This window comes from Oncorhynchus mykiss, chromosome 3 (assembly GCF_057628025.1).
Source record: "Oncorhynchus mykiss isolate SJ-2025 chromosome 3, ASM5762802v1, whole genome shotgun sequence".
Taxonomy (NCBI): Eukaryota; Metazoa; Chordata; class Actinopteri; order Salmoniformes; family Salmonidae; genus Oncorhynchus; species Oncorhynchus mykiss.
This window is the reverse complement of record NC_143024.1, coordinates 60,742,975-60,755,537: the sequence shown is the minus strand read 5'-3', so window position 1 is coordinate 60,755,537 and position 12,563 is coordinate 60,742,975. Positions and strand designations below refer to the sequence as shown.

General features: G+C 42.9%; 1 protein-coding gene across 1 annotated transcript in view; it reads right to left on the bottom strand.

The window, feature by feature from the left end:
• Positions 1 to 12,563, bottom strand: part of LOC110520086 (uncharacterized) — a 39,783-nt gene that overhangs the window by 9,585 nt on the left and 17,635 nt on the right. Inside the window, exons 15-20 of the mRNA XM_021597124.3 lie at positions 8,600 to 8,668; positions 6,333 to 6,401; positions 3,736 to 3,804; positions 1,667 to 1,735; positions 269 to 340; positions 81 to 149 (exon numbers count right to left, since the gene is read on the bottom strand). Of these exons, the coding sequence (XP_021452799.3) occupies positions 81 to 149; positions 269 to 340; positions 1,667 to 1,735; positions 3,736 to 3,804; positions 6,333 to 6,401; positions 8,600 to 8,668 (417 nt within the window). The remainder of the gene's footprint in view (positions 1 to 80; positions 150 to 268; positions 341 to 1,666; positions 1,736 to 3,735; positions 3,805 to 6,332; positions 6,402 to 8,599; positions 8,669 to 12,563) is intronic.

Below are 12,563 nucleotides of genomic sequence, written 5' to 3'. Positions count from 1 at the left end.
GTGGAGCACACAGAATTTACATGACCCCCTCTTGGTGCTTACAGGTTAGTATGACAGAAGGGTAAGGATGTGAAACCTACCTTCTCGCCCTGGATGCCGATCCCTGCTGCACCCTCAGAACCTCTGAGGCCAGCGATACCAAACTCACCCTGGCAGAGGGGGCAGAAACAAACCCTTTCACATTGGCACATTCCCTTTTGTTGTGGTATACTGTATCTATAGATCTATATTGTATCTATAGAAGTGGTGTAAAGGTGAAATAACACACCTTCTGTCCTGGAGCCCCGTCCTCTCCTGGAAGACCAGGTAAGCCAGCCAGGCCATATGCACCAGGCTCACCCTGAAAAAGAAACAAATAGCTTTTTAAAATACTCAGTGGTCAGTTTATTAGGTACGCTCATCTAGTACGGTGTCGGACTCCCTTTGCCTCCAGAACAGCCTGAATTGGTATCAAGGGACATAATGTGTGCTAGGAAAACATTCCCCACACCATCCTATACTGTTGACACTGGTCAGGATGGGGTCATGGACTCATGCTGCTTATTCCGAATCCTGACTATGCCAACAGCATGACGCAACAGGAACCGGGATTGGTCAGACCAGGCAATGTTTTTCCACTTCTGCTCACTGGAGTCGCTTCTTCATGTTTTTAGCTGATTGGAGTGGAACCTGCTGTGGTCGCAATAGACCATCCGTGACAAGGACCGATGAGTTGTGTGTTCTGAAATGTCATTCTGCACACCACTGTTGTACTGCACCATTATTTGCCTGTTTGTGGCCCGACTTTTAGTTTGTAGGATTTTTGCCATTCTCCTTCGACCTCTCATCAATGAGCTGTTTTCACCCACAGGACTGCCAATGACTGGATGTTTTTTGTTTGTCGCACCATTGACAGTAAACCGTAGACACTGTCACATGTGAAAAGCCCAGGAGGCTGGCCGTTTCTGAGATACTGGAACCGGCGCATCTGGTACTGACAAACATACCATGCTCAAAGACTGCATTGAAAAGACGGACGCAATCAGGCTACAGAAAGCGGATACAGTGGGCGAGGTCTTCAGCACTCCTCCCACAAGTCTCCAGAAAACTTCTGTTTTGGGACCTTTTCATTATAACGTTGGACGAAATACATTCATAGTGTGTGAGGAACGTGTTTGCTTGACTCATAAATTCTAGTCTTCTATCTAATACTTAGAAAAAATATTTCTTATTTGGCTAGAGTTATGCTAACCCGTTTTCTTGCTTGCTGGCTAGATACACAGGTTAGCTGGCTTGTTAGCTGCAGTAGTTAGCTACTGGCATCAATTTTTGTTATGTTATTTTCATATTTTCCCTATTCCACTGTTTGTAGAATGCATTCTGGCATTTGAATATAGTGCAGGAAAAGGGAATCCAGACACACTGTGGACACAGTAGACACATTTAAACATAGGTGTACACGCATGATGCACTCGGAATTCCATGATCAGAACTTTATGATCAGAATATTAAAGCAGCATGAACTGTCAAGTCTAGATATTGCCAAAGTTGCTTAGGTCACAAGTTTTTGCCCATTCTAATGTTCAGTCGGTGTACCTAATAAACTGTCTGCTGAGCGATCACCAGGCTAATTTGAGGAGGCATTTCTTTACTATTTGGAAGAGGGTGTATAAAGTATTTGTCTTACCTTTGGCCCTGGCTCACCAACACCTCTTTCCCCTGTAACTCCAAGCTCTCCTGGTAAACCTTGATCGCCCTGGAAGTAAGAAAATGGAAAGTAGCATTTGAAGAAATCCCTACAGTGACTGTACGTACATAACCCAACCAGAAGCCATGGATTACAGGCAAAATCCTCACTGAGCTAAAGGGTAGAGCTGCCGCTTTCAAGGAGCTGGACTCTAACCCGGAAGCTTATAAGAAATCCCGCTATGCCCCCCGACAAACCATCAAATAGGCAAAGCATCAATACAAGACTAAGATTGAATCGTACTACTCTGGCTCCTACGCTTTTTGGATGTGGCAGGGCTTGCAAACTATTACAGACTAAAAGGGAAGCACAGCCGCGACCTGCCCAGTGACACAAGCCTAACAGGCGAGCTAAATTACTTTTATGCTCGCTTCGAGACAAGCAACACTGAAACATGCATGAAAGCATCTGCTGTTCAGGATGACTGTGTGATCACACTCTCCGTAGCCGATGTGAGTAAGACCTTTAAACCGGTCAACCTTCACAAGACGGATTACCAGGATGTGTACTCTGAGCGTGCACTGACCAACTGGCAAGTGTCTTCACTGACATTTTCAACCGGTCCCTGACTGAGTCTGCAATGCTAACATGTTTCAAGCAGACCACCATAGTCCATGTGCCAAAGAACACTAAGGTAACCTGCCTAAATGACTACCGACTCATAGCACTCACGTCTGTAGCCATAAAGTGCTTTGAAAGGCTGGTCTGAGCTCACATCAACACCATTGTCCCAGAAAACCTAGACCCGCTTCAAATTGCTTACTGCCCCAACAGAACCACAGATGATGCAATCTCTATTGCACTCCACACTGCCCTTTCCCACCTGGACAAAAGGAACATCTATGTGAGAATGCTATTCATTTACTACAGCTCAGCGTTCAACACCAGTGCTCTCAAAGCTCATCACTAAGCTAAGGACTCTGGGACTAAACACCTCCCTCTGCAATTGGATCCTGGACTTTCTGACGGGCCGCTCCCAGGTGGTAAGGGTAGGTAACAACACATCTGCCACGCTGAACCTCAACAGCCTATAGGAAGGAGGTCAGAGACCTGGCCGTGTGGTGCCAGGATAACAAACTCTCCCTCAACGTGATCAAGAGAAAAGAGATGATTGTGGACTACAGGAAAAGGAGGACCGAGCACGCCCCCATTCTCATCTACGGGGCTGTAGTGGAACAGGTTGATAGCTTCAAGTTCCTTGGTGTCCACATCACCAACAAAATATCATGGTCCAAACACACCAAGACAGTCGTGAAGAGGGAATGACAAATCCTATTCTCCCTCAGGAGACTGAAAAGATTTGGCATGGGTCCTCAGATCCTCAAATGTTCTACAGCTGCACCATCAAGATCAATCTGACAGGTTGCATCACTGCCTGGTATGGCAACTGCTCGGCCTCCGACCACAAGGCACTACAGAGGGGAGTGCGTACGGCCCAGTACATCCCTGGGGCCAAGCTTCCTGCCATCCAGGACCTCTATACCAAGCGGTGTCAGAGAAAGGCCCTAAAAATTGTCAAAGACTCCAGCCACCCTAGTCATAGACTGTTCTCTCTGCTACCGCACGGCAAGCGGTACTGGAGTGCCAAGTCTAGGTCCAAAAGGCTTCTTAACAGCTTCTACCCCCAAGCCATAAGACTACTGAACAGCTTATCAAATGGCTACCCAGACTATTTGCATTCCCCCCCTCTTTTACACTGCTGCTACTCTCTGTTTATTATCTATGCATAGTCACTTTAAATCTACCTACATGTACATATTATCTCAATTACCTCAACTAACCTGTGCCCCTGCACATGGACTCTGTACCGGTACAGTATATAGCCTCGCTACTGTTATTTCACTGCCGTTCGTTAATTATTTGTTATTTACTCATTTATTTTTTAATTAACACTTATTTTTCTTAAAACTGCATTGTTTTTTAAGGGCTTGTAAGTAAGCATTTCACTGTAAGGTGGTTGTATTTTACAAATACAATTTGATTTTACATTATCTAGGCATAACACCAACCTTAGGTCCAGGTAAGCCCTCTCCTTGTGTCCCTCTGCCGCCAGGTGGACCCCTGGGACCCTCCACTCCCTGAGGAATAACAATCACAATCACGTGTGTGTGTGTGTGTGTGTGTGTGTGTGTGTGTGTGTGTGTGTGTGTGTGTGTGTGTGTGTGTGTATGCGGTGGCGACTTGTCCCACCTGTTTTGAGCCCCACATTTTTACCCCTCCCTCCCGTTTTGCATGTTATCTTGGCATTAATACCTGTAACATATCGGTTTGCAAACAATATAATAAAAGAACAAATCATTGACTTAAAATAAAGCCGCATGCAAACATGGTCTCTTTTTTGCTTTCTTGAGTTAAGAAAGTGTATGTTGGTAGCCGTTAGTAGCCCATGAGACTCACCCTAATAATTTGGTCAATTTTCTTCTCATTAATTTTGCCTACTGTTCTGACTTGGTGGTGCACATGTAGACTATAACCTGTTTCAGAGAAATGTAATCATCGAATATTGTAAGAGCTTTCATTGTCTGCTTAAATGTCCCCTTTTTTTTATCCAATGGTTTTGACTTGGTGTACAGGGACAACACAGTAAGAACGGCCCATGTTCTGAATTCAGTCATTGTACATTTCAAAAGTGCTGAACAAATAGTTATATTGACTACGTCCGTCCTAGCTCGCTCATTAATGTCTTAATCGAACTTACGATTTGCCTCTTATCCTCTGGTCGTTACTTATGTCATAGTTTGTACATCTCAATTGTCAGTAATAACCAGATTTGTTTAAGCAAGTCAGCCATATCAGCTAGATTTTTTTTAAAGGCAGTAAATGAGTCAGAATGAACTGTGTCGCTGCCAGACAAGGCACTATTGATAGCCAGGTGTAGTAGTGGTAAGTTGTTGGGGCTGCTGTTGGGACTCTGCTGTTGGGACAGCTTTACGTAAGCCCTACCAGTTTGTGGGCACCGTTTGTCACGGTTATAGCGCAATTAATCTATTGTTTAGTGTTGTGCTGTGTAGTGCCTTTGCCGGCATGCATCCCTCAATTGTTTTGGCCCACCAAAATGTACATGCTAAAATCGCCACTGTTTGTATGTGATGTACATGCAAGTGTAGATTTACAGTTGAAGTCAGAAGTTTACATACAACTTAGCCAAATACATTTAAACTCCTGACATTTAATCCTAGTAAAAATTACCTGTCTTAGGTCAGTTAGGATCACCACTTTATTTTAAGAATGGGAAATGTCAGAATAATAGTAGAGAGAATGATTTATTTGAGCTTTTATTTCTTTCATCACATTCCCAGTGGGACAGAAGTTTACATACACTCAATTAGTATTTGGTAGCATTGCCTTTAAATTGTTTAACTTGAGTCAAACGTTTCAGGTAGCCTTCCACTAGCTTCCCACAATAAGTTGGGTGAATTTTGGCCCATTCCTCCTTACAGAACTGGTGTAACGGAGTCAGATATGCTCGCATACGATTTTTAGGTTCTGCCCACAAATTTTCTATAGGATTGAGGTTAGGGCTTTGTGATGGCCACTCTAATACCTTGACTTTGTTGTCCTTAAGCCATTTTGCTACAACTTTGGAAGTATGCTTGGGATCATTGTCCATTTGGAAGACCCATTTGAAACCAAGCTTTAACTTACTGACTGATGTTTTGAGATGTTGCTTCAATATATCCACAATTTCCTTCATGATGCCATCTATTTTGTGAAGTGCACCAGTCCCTCCTGCAGCAAAGCACCCCCACAACATGATGCTGCTTCCCCGGTGCTCCACGGTTGGGATGGTGTTCTTCAGCTTGCAAGCCTCTCCCTTTTACCTCCAAACATAACGATGGTCATTATGGCCAAACAGTTCTATCTTTGTTTTGTCAGACCAGAGGACATTGCTCCAAAAAGTACGATCTTTGTCCAGAAGTGCAGTTGCAAACCATAGTCTGGCTTTTTTTATTGCGGTTTTGGAGCAGTGGCTTCTTCCTTGCTGAGTGGCCTTTCAGGTTATGTCGATATAGGACTTGTTTTTCTGTGGATATAAATACTTTTGTACTGGTTTCCTCCAGCATCTTCACAAGGTCACAAGGTATGATGGCTGCGTGGTCCCATGGTGTTTATACTTGCGTACTATTGTTTGTACAGATGAACAAGGTCCGCAATTGTTTTTTTCTGAAGTCTTGGCTGATTTCTTTTGATTTTCCCATGATGTCAAGCAAAGAGGCACTGAGTTTGAAGGTAGGCATTGAAATACATCCACAGTTACACCTCAAATTGACTCAAATTATGTAAATTAGCCTATCAGAAGCTTCTAAAGCCATGACATCATTTTCTGGAATTTTCCAAGCTGTTTAAAGGCACAGTGAACTTTGTGTATGTACATTTCTGACCCACTGGAATTGTGATACAGTGAATTATAAGTGAAATAATCTGTCTGTAAACAATTGTTGGAAAAATTACTTGTGTCATGCACAAACTAGATGTCCTAACCGACTTGCCAAAACTATAGTTTGTTCACAAGAAATTTGTGGAGTGGTTGAAAAACGAGTTTTAATGACTCCAACCTAAGTGCATGTAAACTTCAACTGTAAGTTACTTTTGCCACTCAACTTACCTTCTCCCCCTGGATGCCCGCTCCTGTAAGTCCAACAAGTCCTGGATGACCTGGAGGCCCGAACTCACCCTGAGATCAAACATAGAATCGGTTGAGGGTCAAGGTTGGTATTTAACCCTTTATGAGCATATTGGCCTATCCCACTAGGTACAGACTTCAATTTAACGTCTATTCCACTTTGGTTCAACGTCATTTTGTTGAAATGACATGGAAACAATGTTAATTCAACCAGTGTGTGCCCAATGGGATACAGTGCCTTGCAAAAGTATTCACCCCCCTTGGCATTTTTCCTATTTTGTTTCATTACAACCTGTAATTTAAATGAATTTTTATTTGGATTTCATGGAATGGACATACACAAAATAGTCCAAATTGGTGAAGTGAAAAAAATAACTTATTTAAAAAAATTATTAAAAAAAATAAAAACGGAAAAGTGGTGCGTGCATATGTATTCACCAACTTTGCTATGAAGCCCCTAAATAAGATCTGGTGTAACCGATTACCCTCAGATGTCCCATAATTAGTTAAATAAAGTTCACCTGTGTGCAATCTAAGTGTCACATGATCTGTCACATGATCTCAGTATGTATATATGTAATTGTATACATATATGTATATATATTTACATTTACATATACATACACCTGTTCTGATTGGCCCCAGAGTCTGCAACACCACCAAGCAAGCGGCACTATGAAGACCAAGGAGGTCTCTAAACAGGTCAGGGACAAAGTTGTGGAGAAGTACAGATCAGGGTTGGGTTATAAATAAAATATCTGAAACTTTGAACATCCCACGGAGCACCATTTAATCCATTATTAAAACATTTAAAGAATATGGCACCACAACAAACCTGCCAAGAGAGGGCCGCTCACCAAAACTCACAGACCAGGCAAGGAGGGCATTCATCAGAGAAGCAACAAAGAGACCAAAGATGACCCTGAAGGAGCTGTAAAGCTCCACAGCGGAGTATCTGTCCATAGGACCATTTTAAATCGTACACTCCACAGTGCTGGGCTTTACAGAAGAGTGGCCAGACAGAAAGCCATTGCTTCTAGAAAATAATAAGCAAACACGTTTGGTGTTCTCCAAAAGGCATGTGGGAGAATCCCAAAACATATGGAAGAAGGTACTCTGGTCAGATGAGATTAAAATTGAGCTTTTTGGCCATCAAGGAAAATGCTATGTCTGGTGCAAACCCGACACCTCTTATCACCCCGAGAAAACCATCCCCACAGTGAAGCATGGGGGTGGCAGCATCATGCTGTGGGGATGTTTTTCCATTGGCAGGGACTTGGAAACTGGTCAGAATTGAAGGAATGATGGATGGCGCTAAATACAGGGAAATTCTTGAGGGAAACCTGCTTCAGTCTTCCAGAGATAGGAGACTGCGACGGAGGTACACCTTTCAGCAGGACAATGACTCTAAGCATACTGCTAAAGCAACACTTCAGTGGTTTAAGGGGAAACATTTAAATGTATTGGAATGGCCTAGTCAAAGCCCAGACCTCAATCCAATTGAGAATCTGTGGTATGACTTAAAGATTGCTGTACACCAGCGGAACTCATCCAACTTGAAGGAGCTGGAGCAGTTTTGCCTTGAAGAATGGGTCCCAGTGGCTAGATGTGCCAAGCTTATAGAGACATATCCCAAGAGACTTGCAGCTGTAATTGCTGAAAAAGGTGGCTCTACAAAGTATTGACTTTGTGGGGGGTGAATAGTTATGCACGCTCAGGTTCAGTTTTTTTGTCTTATTTCTTGCTTGTTTCACAATAAAAAATATTTTGCATCTTCAAAGTGGTAGGCTCGTTGTATAAATGAAATGATACAAACCGCACAAAAATCTATTTTAATTCCAGGTTGTAAGACAACAAAGTAGGAAAAATGCCAAGGGGGTTGAATATCTGCATGAGTGCCTTCCTGAAATGCGATGTGCAGTACACATCTTGTTTCTGACTCCAGAGGACTAAATTCTGTAACCACCAATAAATGTGCTTGAAAACCTTTGCTTCTAACATCATAACATGGTTGTTTATTGAACAACAGGTGGTGCAAAAATAATACCACCTTCAACTTTGAACTTTTCCACAGTAACTAGAGATTTAACACCCTCCCAGCTGGCCCTTCTTTCTCAATGGAGCATTCCAAGGAGACACCTGCTGACTAGGACATTCAGGCTTGTGTATGCACTTCACTAGGTACTTTGTTGGGTAGACATGACATGTTTGCGTGGATGGCATTCATTACTGACGTATTCACAGCCCACCTTTTCTCCTTTGATTCCTGCACCCGTCTGTCCTCTCGGCCCCCTCGGTCCGTCCAGCCCCCGGTCTCCCTGCAAAACAAAGACAAGTCATCACCCTTCTCTCCCAGTCACACATCCAGCTCCCACTGGCTCACACATTCACAGAACTATCCTCATTGTTCTCAGTCAATAGCGTAGTAAGGACTGGGCGGGTTAAGTTAGCACCTGTCTCTGTCTTGTGAGTAATATGACATGGTCCAATGTGAGTGTAGTTATGTTATTCCCAAATCTTTAATTCATGTTAGAATCTGTTTATGTTATCCCTCCGATGAGTGTTGCTTGCCCTTCTCAAACTAAACAGAAAATAATGAAATGCAGACACAGACAATAACATATTAGTTGTTGTGGGGGTTGGCCCATTCTATAGAACTGCCCTGACCCATTTTGGGGTGAGGTACTTTCCCATAAGTGCCAATGGGTCTGGCACAGTTCTGACAGATGTTTGGTTGCCTCAGGACATTTTCTGTGTTTACCCTCCTTTTTCAGGATCTGCCTACTACCAAATGTATGTGCATCAACCACTCAAACTCTCAACAGTGCCATTATGTAATTTGCTTTCAGGTTCTGACTTGAATTAGGAAAAAGTTTACTACACATACATATGTGTTAATGCTCATGTCTCTAGATGTTATGATGACAATATAACTCAGATGAAACCCACGATGAACTCCAAGTGCTGTCATGTTTTCATGTGTTCCATTTTGTGCTTGCTTGCCATTCTTAAATCTCATGTAAATCCAGGCCCTCTCCATGTGTATGTAATGTTTGAACAGTCTACATATAAAATATTGCATACGGTGCATTCGGAATGTATTCAGACTCCTTGACTTTTTCCTAATTTTGTTATTTTACAGCCTTATTCTAAAATGGATTAAAATGTCCCCCCCCCCCTCATCAATCTACACACAATATCCCACAATGACAAAGCCAAAGGTTTTTGCACATTTCTGAAAATAAAAAAATAAATATCACATTTTCAAAAGTATTCAGACCCTAGTACTTTGTTGAAGCACTTTTGGCAGTAATTACAGCCTTGAGTCTTCTTGGTTATGACTCAACAAGCTTGGCACACCTGTATATGGGGCGGCAGGGTAGCCTAGTGGTTAGAGTGTTGGACTAGTAACCGGAAGGTTGCAAGTTCAAACCCCCGAGCTGACAAGGTCGTTCTGCCCCTGAGGCAGTTAACCCAGTTAGCCGTCATTGAAAATAATAATTAATTCTTAACTATCTTGCCTATCTTGCCTTTTACCTAAAAGGTCAAATACAAAATCTGGGGAGTTTCTCCCATTCTTCTCTGCAGATCCTCCTCTGTCAGGTTGGATGGGAAGCACAGCTATTTTCAGGTCTCTCCAGATCTGTTAGATCAGGTTCAAGTCCGGGCTCTGGCTGGGCTCAAGCTCATTCAGCTCATTCAGAGACTTGTCTTGAAGCCACTCCTGTGTTGTCTTGGCTGTTGTCCTATTTGAAGGTGAAACTTCACCCCAGTCTGAGGTCCTGAGCAGGTTTATCATCAAGGAACTCTGTACTTTGCACCGTTCATCTTTCCCTTAATCCTGACTAGTCTCCCAGTCCTTGCCGCTGAAAAAGATCCCCACAACATGATGCTGCCACCACCATGCTTCACCTTAGGGATGGTGCCAGGTTTTCTTCAGAGGTGCATTCAGGCCAAAGAGTTCAATCTGTATTAAAGCTAAATTATTTAGCTTTAATGTTGCTTCCAGAATTGTTGCTATCCCAGAAAAGATGCTGTGGGCTAACACAAATATCACTGGAAACAATGGAATCGTATCCCCAAAGTGACCGTAAGTACATATCCCAACCAGCAAGCATGGATTACAAAGAGTTCAATCTTGGTTTCATCAGACCAGAGACTCTTGTTTCTCATGGTCTGAGAGTCCTTTAGGTGCCTTTTGGCAAACTCCAAGCAGGCTGTCATGTGCCTTTTACTGAGGAGTGGCTTCTGTCTGGTCACTCTATCATAAAGGCCTGATTGGTGGAGTGCTGCAGCGATGGTTGTCCTTCCGGAAGGTTCTCCCATCTCCACAGAGGAACTCTGGAGCTCTGTCAGAGTTACCTTTGGGTTCTTGGTCACCTCCCTGACCAAGGCCCTTCTCCCCCAACTGTTCAGTTTGCCGGGCGGCCAGCTCTAGGAAGTGTCTTGGTGGTTCCAAACTTCTTCAATTTAAGAATGATGGAGGCCACTTTGTTCTTGGGGACTTTCAATGCAGCAGACATTTTCTAGTACCCTTCCCCAGATCTGTTCCTCAACACAATCCTCTCGGAGCTCTACAGACAATTCCTTCGACCTCATGGCTTGGTTTTTGCTCAGACATGCACTGTCAACTGTGAGACCTTACGGTATAAACAGGTGTGTGCCTTTCCAAATCATGTCCAATCAATTTAATTTACCACAGGTGGACTCCAATCAAGTTGTAAAAACATCAAGGATGATCAATGGAAACAGGATGCACCTGAACTCAGTTTCATAGCAAAGGGTCTGAACACTTATGTAAACAAGGTATTTCTGTTTCTAAAAAACTGTTTTTGCTTTATCATTATTGTGTATTGTGTAGAATGAAAAATAATTTCATACATTTTATAATAAGGCTGTAATGTAACAAAATGTGGAAAAGGGAAGGGGTCTGAATACTTTCTGAATGCACTGTATGTCACTCCACAAGTTGTGACATGGAGTAATGACATTGTTTTTATAGGGTTTGCTCATGCACAGCAACATGAATGGTAACACTTGATTGAGCACTTGAGCTTTGAGTAGACTGCTTTGGAGAAGGGCAGAGCCTGACTTTGACAGTTGCAGCCAATGTGTTGAAGAATAAATAAGTGAAGAATCTGTCAGATTACACAATCTGCCAGTTGTGCTTTCATGTGTATGTAATGCCTTGTCTGTTTCCAATGTTAAATATGGCCTAAAAGATGGGCATCTACAACAGCCAAGATACTGGTAGAATCAATAGGTTGAGAAGCCATCTTTTTAATGGCAGGTTTACGTCCGTTTCTGCTATTATTGTATTAAAGCTAAATTATTTAGCTTTAATGTTGCTTCCAGAATTGTTGCTACCGGTAATCCCAGAAAAGATGCTGTGGGCTAACACAAATATCACTGGAAACAATGGAATCGTATCCCCAAAGTGACCGTAAGTACATATCCCAACCAGCAGGCATGGATTACATGCAACATCCGCAACCGAGCTAAAGGTTAGAGCTGCCGCTTTCAAGGAGCGGGACACTAATCTCATATCAAATCAAAGTTTATTTGTCACGTGCGCCGAATACAACAGGTGTAGTAGACCTTACAGTGAAATGCTTACTTACAGGCTCTAACCAATAGTGCGGAAAAAAAGGTATGTGTGTGTGTAGGTAAGTAAAGAAATAAAACAACAGTAAAAAGTCATTTGAAAATAAGAGTAGCAAGGCTATATACAGACACCGGTTAGTCAGGCTTATTGAGGTAGTACGTACATGTGGGTCTGGTTAAAGTGACTATGCATATATGATGAACAGAGAGTAGCAGTAGCGTAAAAAGAGGGGTTGGCGGTTGGTGAGACACAATGCAGATAGCCCGGTTAGCCAATGTGCGGGAGCCAATTGAGGTAGTATATAGATGAATGTATAGTTAAAGTGACTGTGCATATAAGATAAACAGAGAGTAGCAGCAGCATAAAAGAGGGGTAGGGGGGGGCACACAATGCAAATAGTCCAGGTAACCATTTGGTTGCCTGTTCAGGAGTCTTATGGCTTGGGGGTAAAAACTGTTGAGAAACCTTTTTGTCCTAGACTTGGCACTTCGGTACCGCTTGCCATGCGGTAGTAGAGAGAACAGTCTATGACTGGGGTGGCTGGGGTCTTTGACTATTTTCAGGGCCTTCCTCTGACACCGCCTGGTGTAGAGGTCCAGGATGGCAGG